Source organism: Salmo salar, chromosome ssa09, assembly GCF_905237065.1.
Source record: "Salmo salar chromosome ssa09, Ssal_v3.1, whole genome shotgun sequence".
NCBI lineage: Eukaryota > Metazoa > Chordata > Actinopteri > Salmoniformes > Salmonidae > Salmo > Salmo salar.
Genome location: NC_059450.1, coordinates 74,445,929 through 74,468,341, shown reverse-complemented (window position 1 = coordinate 74,468,341; position 22,413 = coordinate 74,445,929). Strand labels below are relative to the sequence as shown.

The 22,413-nt window shown below is 41.4% G+C and overlaps 3 protein-coding genes across 5 annotated transcripts; all 3 read left to right on the top strand.

Moving 5' to 3' along the window:
- The first annotated feature begins 2,037 nt into the window (after positions 1-2,037).
- mif (macrophage migration inhibitory factor) lies at positions 2,038-3,181 on the top strand. The gene is given in 3 exon segments (NM_001141547.1): positions 2,038-2,267; positions 2,692-2,861; positions 2,933-3,181. Coding segments are annotated over 3 exon segments (345 nt in total). The 5' UTR covers positions 2,038-2,159; the 3' UTR covers positions 3,000-3,181.
- Positions 3,182-16,262: 13,081 nt separating this feature from the next.
- On the top strand, positions 16,263-18,332 carry LOC106611892 (zinc finger protein 232). 2 transcript variants are annotated; one of them, XM_014212536.2, is made up of 3 exons: positions 16,263-16,427; positions 16,903-17,323; positions 17,437-18,332. In XM_014212536.2, the coding sequence occupies exons 2-3, from the start codon at positions 17,014-17,016 to the stop codon at positions 18,201-18,203; spliced, it is 1,077 nt and encodes a 358-aa protein (XP_014068011.1). In that variant the 5' UTR covers positions 16,263-16,427; positions 16,903-17,013; the 3' UTR covers positions 18,204-18,332. The 2 variants fall into 2 exon arrangements, with proteins under 2 accessions (XP_014068011.1, XP_014068010.1); XM_014212535.2 differs by having other exon boundaries at positions 17,434-18,332.
- Positions 18,333-18,686: 354 nt separating this feature from the next.
- On the top strand, positions 18,687-21,658 carry LOC106611893 (zinc finger protein 629). 2 transcript variants are annotated; one of them, XM_045724017.1, is made up of 3 exons: positions 18,687-19,136; positions 19,623-20,150; positions 20,225-21,658. In XM_045724017.1, exons 2-3 carry the CDS (start codon positions 19,829-19,831, stop codon positions 20,968-20,970), a joined length of 1,068 nt encoding a protein of 355 aa, XP_045579973.1. In that variant the 5' UTR covers positions 18,687-19,136; positions 19,623-19,828; the 3' UTR covers positions 20,971-21,658. The 2 variants fall into 2 exon arrangements, with proteins under 2 accessions (XP_045579973.1, XP_014068012.1); XM_014212537.2 differs by having other exon boundaries at positions 18,690-19,136; positions 19,640-20,150.
- The last annotated feature ends 755 nt before the right edge of the window (positions 21,659-22,413 follow it).

The window sequence follows — 22,413 nt, the reverse complement described above, 5'->3', positions numbered from 1 at the left end:
TAGATATAAAGAGGTGCATTCTGCTGAGCCAATGCACCATAGACTATATGCAGTAGTAACTAAGAGATCTTGGAATTAAGGCACTCGGAGAAGAGGCTGGAAAGAACAGAATAGAGGCAGTTTGAAAGTAGTAGAAATTCAACCTGGCTTCATTAAGCAATTAGGCACGGGGTGTGTGGTATATGGCTAATTTAGCCCTTAGCCATGGTGTCCTTATGCACAACGCGACGCGGAGCCGTGGTATATTGACCATATACCACAAACCCCCGAAGTGCCTTATTGCTATTATAAACTGGTTACCAACGTAATTAGAACAATAAAAAATATTTTTTGTTCATACCTGTGGTATATGGTCTGATATACCATGGCTTTCAGCCAATCAGCATTCAGTGCTCAAACCACCCAAACTTCTTTTATTTAATGATGGAGGCCACTGTGTTATCGGGGACCTTCAATGCTGCAGAAATGTTTTGGTACCCTTTCCCCAGATCTGTTCCTCGACAGAATCATGTCTCTGAAAGGTTCTGAATACTTATGTAAATAAGGTATTTCTGTTTTACATTTTTCATACATTTCCAAACAATGCTAAAAACCTGTTTTCACTTTGTCATTATGGAGTATTGTGAGTAGATTGATAAGGGGAAAAATATATTTAATACATTTTGGAATAAGGCTGTAACGTAACAAAATGTGGAAAAAGGGAACGGGTCTGAATACTTTCCGAATGCACTGTGTATGAATGCAGCTACCAATACACTGAAACCAATGGATGCAGTTCATCACAGCGTACTACACTTTATTACGGGCGACAGGTTGAGTACACATCACTACATTCTGCATCAGAAAGTAGGCGGGCCCTCTTTGAAGAGTCATAGATCGATCCGTTGCTCTCTTTTTGTTTATAAAGCTCTTTTACAAAAAAAACCGCTGCACCTGACATCATTCATAACCTTCAGATGTATAAATTACCATACACGATCTCAGGGATTGCGACCTCTGGAGATTCCTTCGGTCTCTACAGTTCGGTAAATCCGTTGTAGTTTTTTTTCTTCTTCACCTTTCTTGTATAAATAAACTATAAACTAAACTAAAACTCTTGAAAAGTGGATGAATTGGTGCCTCCAGTGCATTCAAGATGGCTGATTGAGGACCTTTTTAATGAAGCATGTGTTTGTTTTTTATGACTGGGTTGTGTATCTCTTTTGTGCTTTTCATATTGTATTGATGTGTATATATTTTATCTGTAAAAGAGACCTTGGTCTCAGCATGAGTCCTTGTCAAAATAATGGTTAAAGGTTGGGAACCATTGATGTATTGAGTGGTAGGCCAAATCAACAGTAGCATAGTATCAACTCACCTTCACTAGTAGAGAAAACAGTCAGCAGCATCCAGAGGAGCATGGCCTACATGGGATACAGTATAGAATGTTTATTGTTCGAGATCGGCCATTTGCGTGCAGTTGGTGGAAAAATAGTTGTAGGTTGAATATGTTGTGAATGTCCGATTCATTTATTCTTGGAGCGTAATTTCAACGTTTGTTGAGCATATGACCGTACATAATATATGATTTGCCTCAATACAGGAGAGTTCAACAAATACAAATATAGCTTCATTTTATTTAAAACCCAATTTGTGTACAGTTTCAGTAATCTTTGTGAATAGCTAAGACATTCAGAACCGTATTCAGAACCTATCCAACAGTAAACAAAATGTGCGCACATTGCGTGATTGAATATTCCAATCAACTCCAGTCCAAGGCACAAATTCTTCTCGATTCCGCCAGGGTTTTCAAACTCGTCTCTATGATTCCACCGTATCTGTCGAATTGGAGCGTCAATGTCCCGTTTGTTTTCTACATTCCGTAACCAAGACCCAGTACAGAGCATACGTAGCCTGAACAACCACTTGTGGTCGCTATTTACTTGTCTATGACTGTCGTGTGCGTTTCACCCGGCCTTCTCCCTTTTCCATTTTTTTCTGCATAAAAATGTCTCCGTTTTCACCCCATGCAGTAGGTGGCGGCAATATACCGTTTTTGTTTGTAGTCCGCCAATAAAAACAGAGAAGAAGAAGGAGCTCCCTTCCAGATTGCATCCGCATGCCGTGTTAAACACGGTAAAAGTTCCTGCAACACAGAGAACTTCAGCGAAGCAATCAACATGCCTATGTTTTTGGTAAACACTAATGTGGCCAAGAGTGACATTCCGCCTGCACTGTTGTCTGAGGCCACAGAGGAACTGGCAAAGGCGATGGGCAAACCTGTGCAGGTGAGTCTTCCAAACGTGGCACAGCAATGCCTTTTCCCCCCCCGTTGTAGATAGCTAGCTAGTTTGATGCTGACGCATTTTTCTGCACCGAAAATGACATTGCAGAGTACCCCCTTTTGTTTCCCTTGAGCGACCTCTTCAGTCTTTACCTATCCATAACAGAACCGTTATACAACTGGGCATGTGCATATTGCATATTCCAAAAAGAGAACAGGGTTTACAGTGCTGCAGGTCTGCTGTACTTTGATAGGTCCAGGACAGAAATACTGTAACACACAATCCAACAACTAGTTCTTATTTATTACAAGTTTACATGAACAATTTCACTGTCATGGTTGGAGTTTTCCTCATGCCTTTTAAACGCACGTTTGTTCCAGCTTCCACTGACTGTATGCCCTGTTCTCTGTTTGTGTGTCTCTCTCAGTACCTTGCTGTGCACATCATCCCAGACCAGTTGATGATGTTTGGAGGGAAAGGAGACCCTTGTGCTCTCTGCTCCCTTCACAGCATTGGAAAGATGGAAGGAGCTCAGAAACGGTACTCTAAACTACTGTGTGGACTGCTTAACAAACACCTGGGCATCTCCCCTGACAGGTAATGGACACACACGCATATGAAGTGTTCATGCAGTATATTAACTCATTCCTCTTGTGTCTCTGTGTCAGGATCTACGTGAACTTCTTTGACATGGAGGCAGCGAACGTAGCCTGGAACAACTCTACCTTCGGCTGATCATTGGATCTAAACTTCAATGGGAGCTGATCCCTCCTTTCCCCCACACCTTAATAATGGTAGTACAGCATTAGAGTAGGCTGACGTAGAGCCGCATTGATAAATGGACCCTTGCTTTATGCAGATCCTTCATTTGTACTGGACCCTTGGCTTTGATGTTCCAATAAAGGGATTCTCATTGATCACAACTTGTTCTGTTTTCCCTTTGTCGTTAACTTACTGGATGCTTTGCATTGGGTTAATTAGGAGCATGCATGAAGCAGTTCAACATTACCTCACACAGACTATCTATTGTGTTAAATTGTTAGGTAAAGTTCAAGGTACAGGGGGAAAAAATAAGGTATAGTTGATAGCCTCCTAGCTTAATGTAAACCACTCTGTGCTGGTGGAGTGATTTGCTAGGTGTGTATATTTGCCTTTTGTGCATATGTAAATAATTGAACTTCGTATATCATTGAATGTATGGTACAGAGTGCCCATGACACTTGATGTTTGCCCTGCAGCCCATGTCCACCAATAGAGGGCAGCAATAGAAGCATGTCTTTTGACTTTTTGTGTATTTATCCTCTGCAATTTCTGGTCGATGTATCTGTTGGCTGATGTAACATATTTTAAGATGTCAAATCAAAGATTTATGTATTCACGCTCCACCTGCGCTATACAGACAACCATTTTGTTGCCTTGCACCATTTCTGGGGTTCAATCAGGGTCACTGGATAGAATGGTATCAGATTACATTGGAGACTGTTCTGAATTGAGATGATAGTACTGACATTTAGATGTATAACACCCTCTCTTATGATAGGAAGTATGTTGCCACTGGTGGATGAAAAACACTTCAGCAGCCAAACCTCATTCATATGTCCACACAGTTGTTTAACGTGTAGAATGGTCCTCAGCACAGGCGGTTTACCTATATATCTTGCTCTTGCTTCAGGTAAACTGACAACTTTGCCGGTTATTCATGGTGAACACATGTAGCCAAGGCTTCCATGCCTGCTGCACTTCTATTTGCAGCCTGGTATCATAGACAATACGTAACATAGTAAATGTAAATCCAAGACATTGGGAATGAGTATGATATGTTACGTTTGGTATGGTTACATAAGACAGAAGTTTACTTAAGGCAAAAATGAGAGTAGGGTGGGTGGGAGTGTAACACAAACGTCTAGCAACCCAAAGGTTGCGTGTTAAAATTTCATCATGGACAACCTTAAAATTTTAGCTAATTAGCAACTTTGTAACGACTTTTTAGCTACTTTGCATCTACTTAGCATGTTCGCTAACCCTTCCCGTAACTTTAACCCTTTTAGCTAACCCTTCCCCTACCCCTTTAAGCTACCCTTAAACCTACCCTTAGCCTAGCTAACGTTAGCCACAACAAATTGGAATTTGTAACATATTGTATGAATTGCAATTCGGATTCTGTGCTTCCAAATTTGTTTGGGGAAGGCCCTTTACTGTTTCAGCATGACAATGCCCCCGTGCACAAAGCGAGGTCCATTCAGAAATGGTTTGTCGAGATCGGTGTGGAAGGACTTGACTGGCCTGCAAAGAGCCCTGACCTCAACCCCATCAAACACCTTTGGGATGAATTGGAACACTGACTACGAGCCAGGCCTAATTGCCCAACCTCAGTGCCCAACCTCACTAATACTCTTGTGGTTGAATGGAAGCAAGTCCCCGCAACAATGTTCCAACAGCTGGTGGAAAGCCTTCCTGGAAGAGTGGAGGATGTTATAGCATTAAAGGGGGAACCAACTCCATATTAATACCCATGATTTTGGAATGAGATGTTAAACAAGCAGGTGTCCACATACCTTTGCTTATGTAGTGTACATCCAATATGAAGCATAACATATACTAAATGGACTGTCGGAATTACATTAATAAATAATACAATATGCTCTGAGACCAGATTGCAATCTGAAAATAATGGAACTGTCCAAAGCCATGAGAAATCCAGGACCTGAGGTGAGTAAAAATAATTGTGCGAATTGTTAATGTACAGAACCAATTTCACGTCGTGTTGTATACAGTGTCTTAACTTTTCCATAGCTCACAAACAGATGTAGTAGGAAGGAATTAAATGTAACTAAATGTCCCGTGTGGCTCAGTTGGTAGAGCATGGTGTTTGCAACGCCAGGGTTGTGGATTCAATTCCCACGGGGGACCAGTACGGGAAAAAATGTATGAAATGTATGCATTCACTACTGCAAGTTGCTCTGGATAAGAGCGTCTGCTAAATGACTTACATGTAAAATGATCTACAGCTATAATCTGTACCTAAAACACTTGTGGACCAGCACTAACTTTTAGAACTGAGGGACTTTTGAGAAGAATGGGTGTGACTGTTTGCCTGTCAACATAAAATGAATCATTCACATTGTATTAAGACAAACAAAGTAAATAAATGTGTATTGACACGGCTTGGCATTATGGTAGATAAAAGTATTTTGTTTTCTGCAGTACTTTTTCGTTGACATCTTTCCAGACCAGATGATGACGTTTGGGGGAACCACACGGTTCTGTCCACAGCATTGGAGCTATCAGTGAGGAACAGAACCTGCTGTATTCTAAACTACTGTGTGAGCTGCTCAACAAACACCTGAGCATCGCTCCTAACAGGTACAGTACACGCATGCATGCTTGCATATACAATACCCTCGGAAAGTATTCAGACCCCTTGACTTTTTCCACATTTTGTTAGGTTACAGCATTATTCTAAAATTGATTACATTGATGAAGAAAATAAACAATCTACACACAATACCCCATAATGACAAAGCAAAAACAGTTTTTTAGAAATCCTTGTAATTTATAAAAAAAATTAAAACTGAAATATACCATTTACATAAGAATTCAGACCCTTTACTCAGTACTTTGTTGAAGCATCTTTGGCAGCGATTACAGCCTTGAGTCTTCTTGGGTATGACGCTACAAGCTTGGCACACCTGTATTTGAGGAGTTTCTCCTATTCTTCTCTGCAGATCCTCTCAAGCTCTGTCAGGTTGGATGGGGAGCGTTGCGGCACAGTTATTTTCAGGTCTCTCCAGAGATGTTCAATCAGGTTCAAGTCCGGGCTCTGGCTGGGCCACTCAAGGACATTCAGAGACTTGTCCCGAAGCCACTCCTGTGTTATCTTGGCTGTGTGCTTAGGGTCATTGTCCTGTTGGATGGTGAACCTTCTCCCCAGTCTGACGTCCTGAGTGTTCTGGAGCAGGTTTTCATCAAGTATCTCTCTGTACTTCGCTCCGTTCATCATTGCCTCGATCCTGACTAGTCTCCCAGTCCCTGCTGCTGAAAAACATCCCCACAGCATGATGTTGCCACCACCATGCTTCACCGTAGGGATGGTGTCAAGTTTCCTCCAGACGCTTGGCATTCTGGCCAAAGAGTTCAATCTTGGTTTCATCAGACCAGATAATCTTGTTTCTCATGGTCTGAGAGTCTTTAGGTGCCATTTGGTCAACTCCAAGCGGGCTGTCATGTGCCTTTTACTGAGGAGTGGGTTCCATCTGGCCACTCTACCATACAGGCCTGATTGGTGGAGTGCTGCAGAGGTGGTTGTCTTTGGAAGGTTCTCCCATCTCCACAGAGGAACTCCAGAGCTCTGTCAGAGTGACCATCGGGTTCTCGGTCACCTCCCTGAACAAGGCCCTTCTCCCCCGATTGCTCAGTTTGGTCGAGCGGCCAGCTCTAGGAAGAGTCTTGGTGGTTCCAAACTTCTTCCATTATAATAATGATGGAGGCCACTGTGTTCTTGGGGACCTTCAATGCTGCAGACAATTATTTGGTACCCTTCCCCAGATCTGTGCCTCGACATAATCCTGTCTCGGAGCTTTATGGACAATTCCTTCGACCTCATGGCTTGGTTTTTGCTCTGAAATGCACTGTCAACTGTGGGACGTTATATAGACAGGTGTGTGCAATTCCAAATCATGTCCAATCAATAGAATTTACCCCCAGGTGGACTCCAATCAAGTTGTAGAAACATCTCAAGAATGATCAATGGAAACAGGATGTACCTGAGCTCAATTTCGAGTCTCATAGCAAAAGAGTCTGAATACTTTCTAATAACCTGTTTTCGCTTTGTCATTATGGGGTATTGTGTATAGATTGCTGAGGATTTGTTTTTATTGAATCCATTTTAGAATAAGGCTGTAACGTAACAAAATATGGAAGAAGTCAAGGGGTCTGAATACCTTCCGAAGGCACTGTGTGTACACACACACACACACATACACAAATTGAACATTTTGACCCGTTACATTTGTCTCTGTCTCAGGATCTGCATTAACTTCTGAAAAATGGAACGTGGCCTGGGACAACACAACATTCGGCGGTGTTCTTTCATCGAAAAAATGAAAGAAGAGTGGATGATAAGTTATCCAATTAAATCAAGAGACTGCATTGTTGTTACAATAAAAGTTCTCGTGTTTATTGTGTTGTTTTGAGTGTTTATTCTATAAACATGAAAGGCGAGCAAGAAGATAACCATTAGTATAACAGTCCATAGTCAGTCTAAAAGTTTCTATTATCAGGAAAAAGTTATTTTATTTCTGCTCCTAAAGCCAAACAGTCATGGACAGGCAAATACAGCTGGTTCTATACTTGGGCGGTAGAGAGCAATGTTGAGAATGTTGAGCAATTGAGAGAAGAGCACTGCGCCCACTCTAGTGGCTTGAAGTAAGCAGTAGTATCATGGTTCATTGGCAGTCTATAGAGGGCCTGTAACAGTGGCGGTCCTAGACCATTTCAACTGGGGGGGCCAAGCTGAGGCCAGTTGTACTGTTAGAGGGGCCAGTTACATTAGACGTTATTACTGTCATATCGTTTTCTTCACTGCATTGCAGGCATTAGCAGGCAAAATACCATGTTCATAATCATCATCGTTGCCACTGTCTAATAACGGATGTAAAAAAAGAACGATAGCAAAAAGGGGTCCAAAATTGTTGTCACAGGGGCATTGCCCCCCCCCCCCTCTTTTTACTGACTCGAGAGTCATGATTCGTTTTTCTGAGTGACTCGTTCATTTTAGTCGTTCGTTCTCAATGAATCCTACAGCAGGATTAATACACGCTCCTCCGGCTCAGCGGCTCCAGAGACGTGCTCCGACCACCAGCTGTCTGACATGCTCGCAGGGAATAGATCACGAGCATAAAGAAGAAAAATACATGTTTACAACTGATCATTGATCGCATTGTGCAATACTGAATGCAATTAATTGATCATTAAATGTTATGATGGACACAGCTTTGAGGTTTGTAGAACCAAAACATACACAGCCTCTAGAATCTGCTCAACTCCCACTCGAGAACGAATCGTTTGAGGAGCTGCAGTTCGCGAATGACATTGTGCTTATCGCACAGTCGTTCACAATCTAGTCCAGTTGTGGCCACAACTTAGTTTAAAATGTATCAAGAATTAATCTTATTTGTATGCATAGCAATCATCAAATGTATATTGTTTAAATCCCACGTTTACATGTCTCAGTCACAAATGATAGCTCCAATAAGTCCCCTATTGTGAACGAGAAGCTTGTAGAATCATGACTCTTTCGAGTTTTCAGTTCACCGTTCGCAAGTAGGGGTCCTGTGTGCTCTGGGCATTACTGACTCGAACAAAATTAGTCTAAAGATTCGTTCTTTTGACTGAACGGGTCGTAAAGATTTTCAGTAAAAAGAGCCGAACTTCCCATCACGACTATAAACACACCAATGGCAAATTACTTCTCGCTAACGAGAGACTTACATTTCAGAGGCCACACCCCACTCGCATGCACAGAATGGTCGAAACTGTTTTAAGCACAGTAAAGGTACTGAACATGTCTTGTGTTAAAGCTTGAATCCCTAGGTGCTACATCCATTTTTGGACTTGAATAAATTAATGATAGGGTACTATGGGTAACTGCCCCCTTAGAACAATGTCTAATAAATAAATGTTTGGAAAACAATTGGTATGTGGATGAAGGTCATGCTTAGGCGAATAAACAATAAAGGGAAATAAATGGCTACAGTTTACACTTTTTTTTGTTATTTCATGAAATGTTTTTAGAAAAAGGGAGTTTTTTAAAAAAGTACCGGGTAATCCCTCCATGGGGTAACTGGCCCCTGGGGGAGAGTCAGTGCTCAAGTACATAGCCAATGAGCGTACAAGGTTTCAACATTTATGGCCAATAGGATCTCTGTTATCAGATAGAACACATCTGCATTACAGTGGAGGTATGTGGATACTAGGGAAAATCCTGAATGGAAACAAGTTTCTGGACTGCAAAAGGTGGATCCATGGCCCAGCGTTTCTATGGAAACCAGAAGTGGAGTGGCCCCTGGAACACATGAACTCAGTTTCCCTCACATTTGAAGACCCTGAGATTAAAATTAGTATTGTTGTCTGCAGTACTACTGTCAATGAGATTGAAAATCCTACCAACAAACTGCTATTTTATTTCTACACTTGGATGAAGTTGAAGCCTGCAGTGGCTTGGTTCCTGAAAGTGAAAAAAGTGTTAGTCACTTGTACAGGAATACACACACACAGCATACACACACACTCACAGAACCAGATGGTGAAAGACAAGATTCAAGCCTACAAGACAACATGCGGTGGTCAAGCTGTAAGTCTGGACAAACCTTTGAATGCAGAGGTGGCGATTATTCGTTTCACCCAAAGACAGACTCCCAAAGGAGATCTTGACTTTGACAATGACGCTATCTACAGTCAAGAAAAGAAGTAGCACTCATAAATTGGATCCAATGTTGGTGGATTGAGTTCTCGGAGTCGGAGGACGGCTGTGTAAGACAGCTATGCCTGAAGAAGTCAAGCACCCTGTCATTCTCTCCAAAGCCCTTCACATATCTACACTTATCCTCCACCACATACATCAACAAACAGGACACGATGGAAGGAATCACATGCTCTCACTTCTCCCCGTCAAAGGTATTGAATCACCAATTCAAACTCTGCAGCAAGGAAAATCATTACAGAGTGTGTTGTGTGCAGAAAGCAAAGAGGCAAGATTGGTGAGCAGAAGATGGCAGATTTGCCACTTGAAAGGACCATGCTAGACATCCCACCATTTACCAACTTAGGTGTGGATTACTTTGGTCCTATAGAAATCAAAAAAGGAAGATGAAATGTTAAAAGATATGGAGTGATCTTTACATGTATGTCCACTAGAGCATTACACATTGAAATTGCTTACTCTCTTGACACGGATTCGTGTATCAACGCCATAAGAAGATTTATGTGCAGAAGAGGACAAGTACAACATGTGAGACATGATAATGGGACTAACTACATTGGCACTGAGAGAGAACTCAGAGAAGTTCTATCTGATTTAAATCAAGGCAAGATCCAAGATGCTCTCCTTCATGAAGGAATACAAGAGTTTCAATCCCCCTGGGGCATCCCACCATGGAGGAGTCTGGGAAAGGCTCATTGGGATGATTTGCCAGGTGCTTCATTCTGTCCTGAAAGAACAGACCCTAGTTTAGGAGGGATTGCACACTGTGCTGTGTGAAGTAGAGGCCATTCTAAACAGCTGCCCAATCACCACGGTAACCAACGACCCCCTGGATCGAGAAGCACTCACGCCAAATCACATTTGACTGTTAAAGTCGAAGCCTGCCCTACCCCCTGGAACCTTTGAAAAAAACTACCTGTACATCAGACGACTTTGGAAGCATGTCCAGTACATGGCCGACTTATTTCGGAAGAGATGGACACAGGAGTACCTGCCACTCTTGCAGGAAAGAAAAGTGGGGTAAAGTGAAACGCAGCTTCTGTAACAGATGTATAGCGTACTCTCCTTGCGTTGTGTTTTTTTTCCTAATAAATCACATCAGCCAGCGGTCCCAGTTGAGCATCATTTATTCCTGTTGTTAAATGAGAAACAGCACGGTAGTTGTGCAGGGCTTAATGATACTGATGGCTGTCGATGGCAGAAGCCCTTGCATCACATTTTCATACTGGGTCACAAAATACAAAAATACAATACAAAATATAACATGTGTAAATACCTGTTGTTAAATGAGAAACAGCACGGTAGTTGTGCAGGGCTTAATGATACTGATGGCTGTCGATGGCAGAAGCCCTTGCATCACATTTTCATACTGGGTCACAAAATACAAAAATACAATACAAAATAGAACATGTGTAAATACATGTTGTTAAATGAGAAACAGCACGGTAGTTGTGCAGGGCTTAATGATACTGATGGCTGTCGATGGCAGAAGCCCTTGCATCACATTTTCATACTGGGTCACAAAATACAAAAATACAATACAAAATATAACATGTGTAAATACCTGTTGTTAAATGAGAAACAGCACGGTAGTTGTGCAGGGCTTAATGATACTGATGGCTGTCGATGGCAGAAGCTGTAGCATGAAGACAACTGTGTTAGCAGTGGGCTTATGTGACCATTACAACGATGTATGCTAGCTAACACTTATCTACAGCAATCATATGCCAAAGCACATTCCAGAAAGCCCCTCAATCCCTAACAGGTACCATATACTCACACATGTATAAATCCGTAACGTACAGCAAACTTGAACACATTGTAAAATATAAAATATAAAACAGTATTCAGAACGTGACCTACCCCTTGCATCACATTTTCATACTGGGAAGACCTGACGTTCGCGATCTCCCCCTATCTGCAAGCGGGGCCAATCACAACACACCTTATTGTCATCAGTTGAACCAACCAATACGAATGCTTGAACATTAAGTACACATTTCTTTAGAGGCAAGTGGAAACATAACCAACCCTGTTACACTTCCATGAAGGATTGGTAATGGACCCCATGGCACCACGTAGTGCATGGATACTTGGACTTTTTGTTGAAACCAAGCTTGATTCCAAGCGGTTAGTACGTGCAGTATGCCTAAAGACAAGAACCAATATTATAGAAAGACCAATATCAAGATCTACCTACTGCAAGAAGGTGCAGTCTAAGAGGAAGGCTCCTTCAAGTTAAGTAAATAATTGTTTTTGATTTCACACCAAATACAATTGGGGCCGGTGTTTGCCACTAATCCCCTGTCAAATGTGCGTACCCCCTCTACAGGCCAATGGAGATTACAGTTAAAAGGCAAACGTGCTCCAAGGCCTACTGGGAGTGACTGGAATGGCAGCACATACTATTTTGGCCATACCATGCTGTTTGTTTGATTAGGTTTAATGATCAAAATTAGTTTTGGTAGAATTCAGTACATTCTTGTATTCAGAAGAACAACAAATACATGTATTATTATTTTTCATCTTGAATCAACATTTCACCACTCTCCATCGTGGCAAAAGGATTAGAATGGAAATTGTATCGGGACAATTTTTTGGGGCAATTTAGGCACTACAATGACAATTGAGTACTTTCCACCACTGGCTTTAAAACGTCTTTTAGCGCTGATCCCGTAACCGGGATCAACATCCAGCCAAAAATCAGAGCACCATATTCATAACCAAATCTAATAATTTCTGTTTCTCAAACATAGGACTATTTTACACCGTTTTATAGATACACTTCTCCTGAATCGAACCACGTTGTCCGATTTCAAAAAGGCTTTACAGCGAAAGCAAAACATTACATTATGTTAGGAGAGTACATCGTCAAAATAGCCACACCGCCATTTTCCGACCAACCACATGCATCACAAATAACCAAAACACAGCTAAATGAAGCACTAACCTTTGACAATCTTCATCAGATAACACTCCTAGGACATCATGTTACACAATACATGCATTCTTTTGTTCGATAAAGTTCATATTTATACATAAAAACAGCATTTTACATCGGCGCGTGATGTTCAGAAAATATTTTCCCTCAAATGCATCCGGTGAATCAGCGCTACAATTTACTAAATTACTATTCGAAAACATTTTTAAAATGTAATATTGTCATTCAAAGAATTATAGATTAACATCTCGTGAATGCAACCGCATTGCCAGATTTAAAAATAACTTTACTGGGAAATCACACTTTGCAATAAACGAGGTGCTATGCTAAGAAAAATAGGCTAGGCGATACAAGTTAGCGCCATCTTGGAACCATCTAAAATCAAATATACTATTGTAAATATTCCCTTACCTTTGATTATCTTCATCAGAAGGCACTTCCAGGAATCCCAGGTCCACAACAAATGTAGTTTTGTTCGAAAAAGTTAATAATTTATGTCCCAATAGCTCCTTCTTGTTAGCGCGTTCCGAAGGCTACTCAAAATGTACTGAAGCCTGCGGAACTTGTCGTCACCAATGTGCCAAAAATATATATTTACGTTTGTTCAAACATGTCAAACGTTGTATAACATAAATCTTTAGGGCCTTTTTCAACCAGAGCTTCAATAATATTCAAGGGGGACGATTGCATTGTCTTACTAAACGTTTCGGAAGATGAGGCTACCTATGGGCGTCCGCGTCATAGTAGTAATGGCCCTACCTCTATGACCAACTTTCCAAGCCTCTCTTTCGGTCAGTTTCTACCATAGAAGACTCAAACCACTTTGTAAAGACCATTGACATCTAGTGGAAGCCTTAGGAAGTGCTCAATGAATCCTAACTCACGGTGTGTTTTATAGGCAAAGTGTTGAACGTGATTCCACAAATCAGATTTCCACTTCCTGTTAGGATCTGTCTCGGGGTTTTGACTGCCATATGAGTTCTGTTATACTCACAGACACCATTCAAACATTTTTGAAACTTTAGAGTGTTTTCTATCCAAATCTACTAATTATATGCATATCTAGCTTCTGAGTTTGAGTAGGAGGCCGTTTAAAATGGGCACGTATTTTTTTCAAAATTCGCTGTAGCGCCCCCCTATCCTTAAGGAGCTATAAGATGGTTACAAGAATGCGCACGTGCGCAGTTTAGAGGGAACATTGGTTAAAACTATCATTTAGTATAACATACATTTCAAAAGCATCTCAAACTTAACTTGTAAAAATGAACTATAGCCATTGAATTTTATAAGGTGTGAATATACCGTGTGTTATAGGGAAATAATGCTTCCTCTAGAATGCCCTTCAAGACAATCAGAAAGGAGTATTCAACAATGCCATGATATAAACTCTTTCATAAACTGGGTGGCTTGAGCCCTGAATGCTGATTGGCTGACAGCCATGGTATATCAGACCATATATCACCTGTATGACAAAACATTTATTTTTACTGATCTAATTAGTTGATAACCAGTTTATAATAGCAATAAGCACCTTGGGGGTTTGTGATATATGGCCAATATACCACAGCTAAGGGCTGTATCCAGGCACTCCGTGTTGCGTCGTGCTTAAGAACAGCCCTTAGCCGTGGTATATTGGCCATATACCACCCCCACCCCCGTGCCTTATTGCTTAAATGTACAATACACTGTTATGTATAATACACTGTTATGATAACTCAAGATATAACAGTGATGTGATCAAATGTATGTTTCCTTTCCCACGTTGTGTGAATGTGTTCTGAACGCATCCTTTATCTTATTTTATTTGTTTATGTACAGATGATTGTTTTCTCCCCTTACTATTTATTTTATTTTCATGTAAATCCATCATTCTGTAATTGGTATTAATCATCAGGCCAGGAGATCAAGTAAAGAGTAAGCTGACCTAGGAACATGGGCTGTTTCTCCACTTGAAATAGCTATTCAAGAGTTTCATCATTCAATGCTTTTAGTTGAGAGGTTAACTATTACCTCATGTTTTTAGAGAGGGAAAAGGGCAATAAACACACTGACTGTAGGATTCATATCATGTTGCTAGTGTAGGAGGGGATATGGAGAGTTTACTAACCAGTGGAGGGTGAAATGGCTACTTTGAATACAGAGTTAAACTGGCAGTCTGAGTTAGTTGGTGGGGAGGTGGAGGCTGGTGTTCAGCCACACCTTTCCTCACAAGAGTCTGGGAGTGTTGATCGGAATAAATGGTTGTTCTACTGGTATAGGCCTGTCAAACAATGATTTACCAACAGGCCAGAACAAGACACTTTTTAAAAGTTTATTTTATTACTTTACTCCCCAATTTCGTGATATCCAATTGGTAGTTATAGTCTTGTCCCATGCACCGCCTCATGGGTCTCTTGGTCAAAGCTGGCTGTAACACAGCCTGGGACCGCTGCACCACTCGGGAGGCCCAGAACAAGGCACCTTATAAGGTTACAATTGTCACATAGCACCTAAAAAAATGGTGTAGTTTCATTCTTGAACAAGCATTGAACATGCAAATATAGGTTACTTGCTATTCCTGTTCATTCATTCCCAAGCCCAGTATGTTTAAGAAGGAGTCTTCCACCAGTCGAACATTGTGAAGGTTATTTATCTACCTCATGGAACAATGTAGATAAGAGATCATCTATTTATTATAGAGTCTGCATCCACAAACAAAAGAGAAATAGTCACATGCAAACAATCATACATACAAACTATTTTCATTGCCAGGAATCCTAAACAAACAAATCATATTCGTTAATAATAAAACAAGTTTGAATTGCCTTTTTGTTTTTCGTTTTAGTTAAAGTAGTGCCATATTGTTTAAATTAATTTATAAAGTGAAACAAGTTAGGTTTTGAATTAGACCATTTGCATTTGTGAATATGAAATGTACCTAATATTATTAGCAGTTTAATTAAATATACTACATCTTGATCAATGTCAGAATTTCTGAAATAAATCATAATATCAAAACCATTAAATTGTACAACCGGTCCTATTTGTTTTGTAACAAAGTTCTGTATGTCAATCCAAAAAATTATACTATAAATACAGGCAAAAAAAATCACAACAGAAATCACAATTATAGTCAATATTCTGCTTGAATCTTTCCAAAACATGTTTCACAGGATAAATTCTATGTAACATTTTAAATGAAACTTCCTTTAGCTTGTTACTGATACAATATTTGTTAGTAATTTTCCATGCTTTCCACCATTGTATATCACCATAGATATTCAACCCAAAAAATCTTCCTGAGGGAATTGTAGTATCACAAGCAATATTCCTAATCTGTTTATTACTACATTTATTAATATTGCTAATGAATATATTTTCATGTAAATCTACAACCACAGAGGAATTTAAAAGAAATACAACCCTCCTTGGAATCGCATCAAAAACAATTGCATATTATTTTGGGGTTATTGGAATTCTAAATTTATCAAGAAATTCTGCAAATGAGACTAGATATCCATCCTCATTCAGTAACTGACCAGCCAAAATAATAACTTATTTTAAAATCTTATATCTATTCTGGAGACTACTTCTGCGCAATCGCCTTCTCATGATGATCCCCTTGAAGCACGTGCCAGGGGCAGGACCCAGCCGCCTAACGTTGTTAGCTAGCTACCTGTGTACAGTCAGCACATATTGTTACACACTTTGTGGCACTAGGATGAGAGATTGAACGTTTCCAACTAGCTGATTGACACGTTTGGCAAGTATTAAGGATACTTTCATTGGAGTCAAATGAAGCTGCTACCAACTTGATAACATTTGCTACTGTGCTAGCAAGAAAAGCAGGACAACATTCTGCTATCTAGCATCTCTGGTAGTGCTAACTAGCTATGACGCTAATAATGTCTTAAAGCTATTACTAATAGCTAAACATTTTGTTTGCCTGAATGGCTATTGGTCGCTGAGCTTCCCTATTTCACTGGCAAAATTGTTATATATATATTTGTAAACATTTATTTAACTTGGCTAGTCAGTTAAGAACAAATTCTTATTTTCAATGACAGCCTAGGAACAGTGGCAGAACGACAGATTTGTACCTTGTCAGCTCGGACTTGCAACCTTTAGGTTACTAGTCCAACGCTCTAGCCACTAGGCTACCCTGCCGCCCCAAAGATGACAGTCCACACTGCAGGGTCTCCCTTATTATGTATTTGACAGTTTGTTCCTGTTTCCAGGTGGACTCCCTGGGTGCTGGTGTAATCTTGAAGCTACGTGCCAGTTTCATAGCTTCATGAACTTTGGAGGTGAAGTGTTTTTTCCAGTGTTGGATTGATGTTGTTGCAGTTATGTCAGAGGCCATCCTCACCTTCCAGTACCAGCTCAATGGAGTCATGGAAACAATCCTCAAAACCGCTGTGCATGAGATCACTCGGCTGGTGAAGGACAGCTTCCTAGAAGAAGTGACAGGGAGCAAGCGGGAAGTGGACGTCTTGAAGGAGAGGCTGCAGCAGTGTGAACACAGATGGAGGGATGGAGAGGAGAAGAGGAGGGAAGATAAAGAGCAGAGAAAGAAGAGAGAAGAGAGAGAGCAGAGGGGGATGTGTAGGAGATGTGGTTGTGCTGGAGACACTGAGGAGAGAGAAGAGGCTCTGTTAGGTGAGTGAGGAGATGTATATATATATATATATATATATATATATACACATACACACACACACACACACAAATTATATAGGATCTATAACTTTCTACTGTTTTGTCCTCAGCAGCAGAGGAAGGTTGTGTTATCAAACAGGAGATCTTCCAGCCAGGTGGACCCAGCACTCTCCCAGAGAGAGAGGAAACGGTTACACCCAGCTCTTCCTGTGTCTCTGAAAGGATGGAAGAGAGGGAGGCCCATGTCGTCCGCATCAAAGAGGAGTCTGATGACTGGGGGGATCTGGTTACCCAGATGATCACATCCACATATTCCCCCATAATGAGCCAGAGTCATCTGGAGAGATTGAAGTCACATCATGGGGCCAGTGAGCTTCTTCCTACAGTACCAGCACCATGGACCAGGAAAGAGCAGCACCTACTCCCAAGGTCAGTGATACCCACCCAGGGAACAGAGCATGCTGTTGGTGCCCTCGAGGACAGCCCCTACGGCCTGATGATCAACACAACGGCACAGCTGAGGGTCAAACCTTTCAGCTGTCCACACTGTGGGAAGAGCTTCCCTCAACTCCGAAACCTGAAAGACCACCAGAAGTACCACCACACAGGGAAGAAGGCCTTCACCTGCTCCCAGTGTGGTAAGGGTTTTGTGTACATGTCCCACCTCAGGGTACACATGCTGCGCCACACGGGGGACAGGCCGTTCAGCTGCTCTCAGTGTGGGAAGAGCTTCAGCCTTCAGAGTGGCTTGAAGAGACACAGGGTCATTCACACTGCAGAGATGCCTTACCACTGCACGGACTGTGGGAACAGATTCAATTCTAGAGCGGACCTGAAAAGACATGAACAGGTAGATTCATGCAGCAAGGTAGACCTTTGAGATGAAGCAGGTTGATTTAGAAAATCAGAGGGGGGGGGGGGAATAAGTGCCCATGTGTACTATGTTCAGTGTATCTATTAGTTGCTGATTCATTTAGTGTTGAGAGGAATAAAACTCTTTATGAATAAATTATTCTCATCCTTTCTTAATAAATGATTGGTCACACAGTGTTATTTGTTACATACGCACACAAATATCTTAAAAGTAAAAGAGTAATAAGCAAGTATCCTTGTCAGAGCCTGAATGGCCCATAGAGTAACTTACTCTGGCAAATAAATACATTTGGAACTGTGCTTTAGACAGATTGTCACATCAAAGAAAAATATTAGATCTGTGCAATTGCATTGGCAGTATGATCACCTCGATGTCACAGATCAGTGGGAGGAGGGACCCATCCTCTACAGTCTAGTTAGGTATTAGTTTAGCTATAACGTATAATCTGTGCTATAATATACAGTAGTGTTCGGGAAACGAAGCATTGAGCATTTCAAGCTAATTGGGTCGAAAATATGTTCATTACTCTTGGCTCTGATCAACACGTACACTAGTGGCAGCTGCTGGTCAAAATAATTTAGAACAGCCAAATTATTATAGTTGACATCGCACGCGCAGGGTTTCAGCAGAAAAAATCTTTGGGGTAACTTTTTTTGTCTTCTACAGAAACAAATCAGGTGGTTGTTCGACAAAACGACGATTCGGACGTCATTGATCACGTGCTTCTGACAAAGCGATACAAGCGTCCGTACACTGCTTCCAAATAAACCGTTAAACTACTTCTACTCATGCCTCGGAGTTCCGGTATAAAACGTGACATCACTAACATATAGTAGCTTCCTGTCTCTCACCTCTGTGTACAGTTCTGGTAGTGATAGGTAGGAGGTTTTGTTACTAGTTGATTTGTTGACGCACACCAAAAATAACGTTTGGAAAGTGGTAAGCATATTTTTATTTGTGTCAAATGGTTAGAAAGCTGCTACACAACCCTGTGTTATTAGCTTAGCTAGGTGCTATTAGAAACGCGGGTGTATTTACATTCTAGCGTTGCTTTCTATTGTATTGGGTGGCACAGAAACAGTCCGGGGGAAGCCAGGATTTAATTACAATTCCATTGCAACTTACTGTGCAGGAGGGCAGGACGGTTAGTCATTATGGTGGGGGAATTTGAGACATCTAAAGGATTGTATTATTAAACAGTGTATGTAAATACACATGCGTTGCTAAAAACACCTACTAGTTAGCAAGCTTGAAATGTGTTAACGTTATGTGGTTTACCTAACCACAGCCAAACGTGGTGTAAGTAAGGGTTTATTAATATGTTCGTTACAATCATGTTTCAGGGATAAATTATTGGTAGGTGAACCTTATATTACTGACAAGATATTTGAAGCACATTAAGACCACATTTGGTGTATTTGACAGTTTGCCCATATTTCCAGGAGGATCCCTGACTCTGGGCACTGGTGTGATCTGGAGGAGGCTAAATCCCAGTCTTTCCATTATAGTGAGCCGAACTGGGAAACAAGGGGGTCAGCTCATCCATAGAAGACTGGCTGTGAACTCTGGGACTGGTACCAATAAGGGAAGGGGGGTTGATTTTCCAGTGTTGGATTGATGTTGTTGCAACTATGTCAGAGGCAATCCTCACCTTCCAGTACCAGCTCAATGGAGTCATGGAAACAGTCCTCAAAACCGCTGTGCATGAGATCACTCGGCTGGTGAAGGACAGCTTCCTGGAGGAAGTGACATGGAGCAAGCAGGAAGTGGATGTCTTGAAGGAGAGGCTGCAGCAGTGTGAGCAGAGATGGAGGGATGGAGAGGAGGAGAGGAAGAGGAGAGAAGTTGAAGAGAGAGAGCAGAGAAAGAAGAGGGAAGAGAGAGAGCAGACAGGGATGTGTAGAAGATGTGGTTGTGCTGGAGACACTGATGAGAGAGAAGAGGCTCTGTTAGGTGAGTGAGGAGAGATATACATACACACACACACCTGATATAGGATCTATAACTTTGTTCTGTTCCATCCTCAGGAGAAGAGGAAGGTTGTGTTATCAAACAGGAGATGTTCCAGCCAGGTGGAACCAGTGCTCTCCCAGAGAGAGAGTGTCCACAGGAAACGGCCACACCCAGCTCTTCCTGTATCTCCGAAAGGATGGAAGAGAGGAAGGCCCATGTGGTCCATATCAAAGAGGAGTCTGATGACTGGGGGGACTTGGTTACCCAGATGATCACATCCCCAGATTCCCCCATGATGAGTCTGAGTCATTTGCAGAGATTGAGCTCACATCCTGGGGGATGGACCAGTGAGCCTCTACCTCCAGCACAATTGGCCAGGGACCCTCCACCTCTACCTCCAGCACCATGGACCAGGAAGGAGCAGCACCTACTCCCAAGGTCAGTGATACCCAACCAGGGGACAGAGCATGCTGTAGGGGCCCTCGAGACCAGTCCCAATGGCCTGAGCATCAACACAACGGCAGAGCTTGGGGTCAAACCCTACAGCTGTCCACACTGTGGGAAGAGCTTCCCTCAGCTCCGAAACCTCAAACACCACCAGAAGTACCACCACACAGGGAAGAAGGCCTTCACCTGCTCCCAGTGTGGTAAGGGTTTTGTGTACATGTCCCACTTCAGGGTACACATGCAGCGCCACACGGGGGACAGGCCGTTCAGCTGCTCTCAGTGTGGGAAGAGCTTCAGCCTTCAGAGTGGCTTAAAGAAACACAGGGTCATTCACACTGCAGAGATGCCTTATGTGGTGGAAATTAAATATTAATTACATACTATACTGTTTAATTAGACATACTATGCTCTTTTTACTTAAGAGAATTGTCTACTGTTATATGTTAGTTTTACTGATACAGGCTTGTCTTGTGTGACTAAGTCATAAATCTGAGCGCACAGATTTATGAGCTGCTTGGATGTGACACAGTTTGTGACCTCCTGTGTTTACGATCGGCAGGAATTTAGCTATGTGGGATTTGCAGGGAGGAACAGAGAGTGGAGGCGATATCAGCTATCATGATCTACACAGATGAACTAAATTACTTCTTACAACTCTGTTCCCAGGGCCTGTTTCTGCACATCTGCTAACTGTCACAAAGATAAAAGGATGTACTTTCTATAAAAGGTGAAAGACAGCTCTGATCATGGAGCTTTTCAAGTCGGACTATTTTTAGTGATGGTTGATTGCTTCATTTTTGCAAATCTTATAAAGTTGTTTTGAAGAAGTCTTTCTCCTTTTGGTTAGAAATACCACCATACTTACCACTGCATGGAATGTGGGAACAGATTCAATTCTAGAGCAGACATGAACAGATTCATGCAGCAAGGTAGACCTTTGAGCAGAAGCAGGTTGATTTCGAAAAATAGAGTGGAAAATAAACTGCCCACGTGTACTATGTTCAATGTGTTGTTGCTGACGCATTTAATGTTGAGAGGAATAAAACTCTTTGAATAAATTATTCTCATCCTTTCTTAATAAATGATTGATCACACAGTGTTATTTATTTGTTACATACACACACAGATATCTTAAAAGTAAGAGTAATAAGCAAGTATCCTTGTCTGAGCCTGAATGGCCCATAGAGTAACTTACTCTGTTACATAAATACATTTGGAACTGTGCTTTTTAGACCGATTCTACCATCAAAGAAAAATATTTACCAGATCTAAGCAATCACATTGGCAGTATGGTGCATTTAATGTTGAATGGAATAAAACACTATATGAAGAAATTATTCTCATCCTTTCTTAATAAATTATTGGTCACAGTGTTAACTGTTACATACACAAGCAAATATCTTAATAAGCAAAATAAACCTGAGTAAGTGGCCTGGTCCGAATCAAAATGGCACATAGACTAACATTAAAATAAATGCATTTGACAGAGATTCAAACGTTGAAGAATAAGAATAACCAGTTCTGCGCAATTGCATTCGCAGTATGATCACCTCGATGTCACAGACCAGAGGGACGGGAACCAACCTCTCCAGTCTAGCCAAAGATAGAAGGGGTAACCCAGATACGTCACAGGGGCTATAAAGGTGAAGCATACATTTAGAAAGTTATCTCACCACCAAATATGGAAATGAGAGGAAGTCTAGTTGTGGGTAGTGGGAACTTGGTGAAACAGGGCCGACATTCTGCTAATTTTCTCATCAATGAAACATCTGATATCAATATATTTTTCTGTTCCCAAAACGAAAATATGTTACGA

Bases quoted from the DNA above. Each gene is read 5' to 3' on its own strand.
- LOC106611892 (XM_014212535.2), top strand. From the start codon at position 17,014: ATGTCAGAGGCCATCCTCACCTTCCAGTACCAGCTCAATGGAGTCATG. The intron at 17,324-17,433 runs GTGAGTGAGGAG...TTTTGTCCTCAG, and splicing joins GAGAGAAGAGGCTCTGTTAG to CAGCAGAGGAAGGTTGTGTT.
- LOC106611893 (XM_045724017.1), top strand. From the start codon at position 19,829: ATGTCAGAGGCAATCCTCACCTTCCAGTACCAGCTCAATGGAGTCATG. The intron at 20,151-20,224 runs GTGAGTGAGGAG...TTCCATCCTCAG, and splicing joins GAGAGAAGAGGCTCTGTTAG to GAGAAGAGGAAGGTTGTGTT.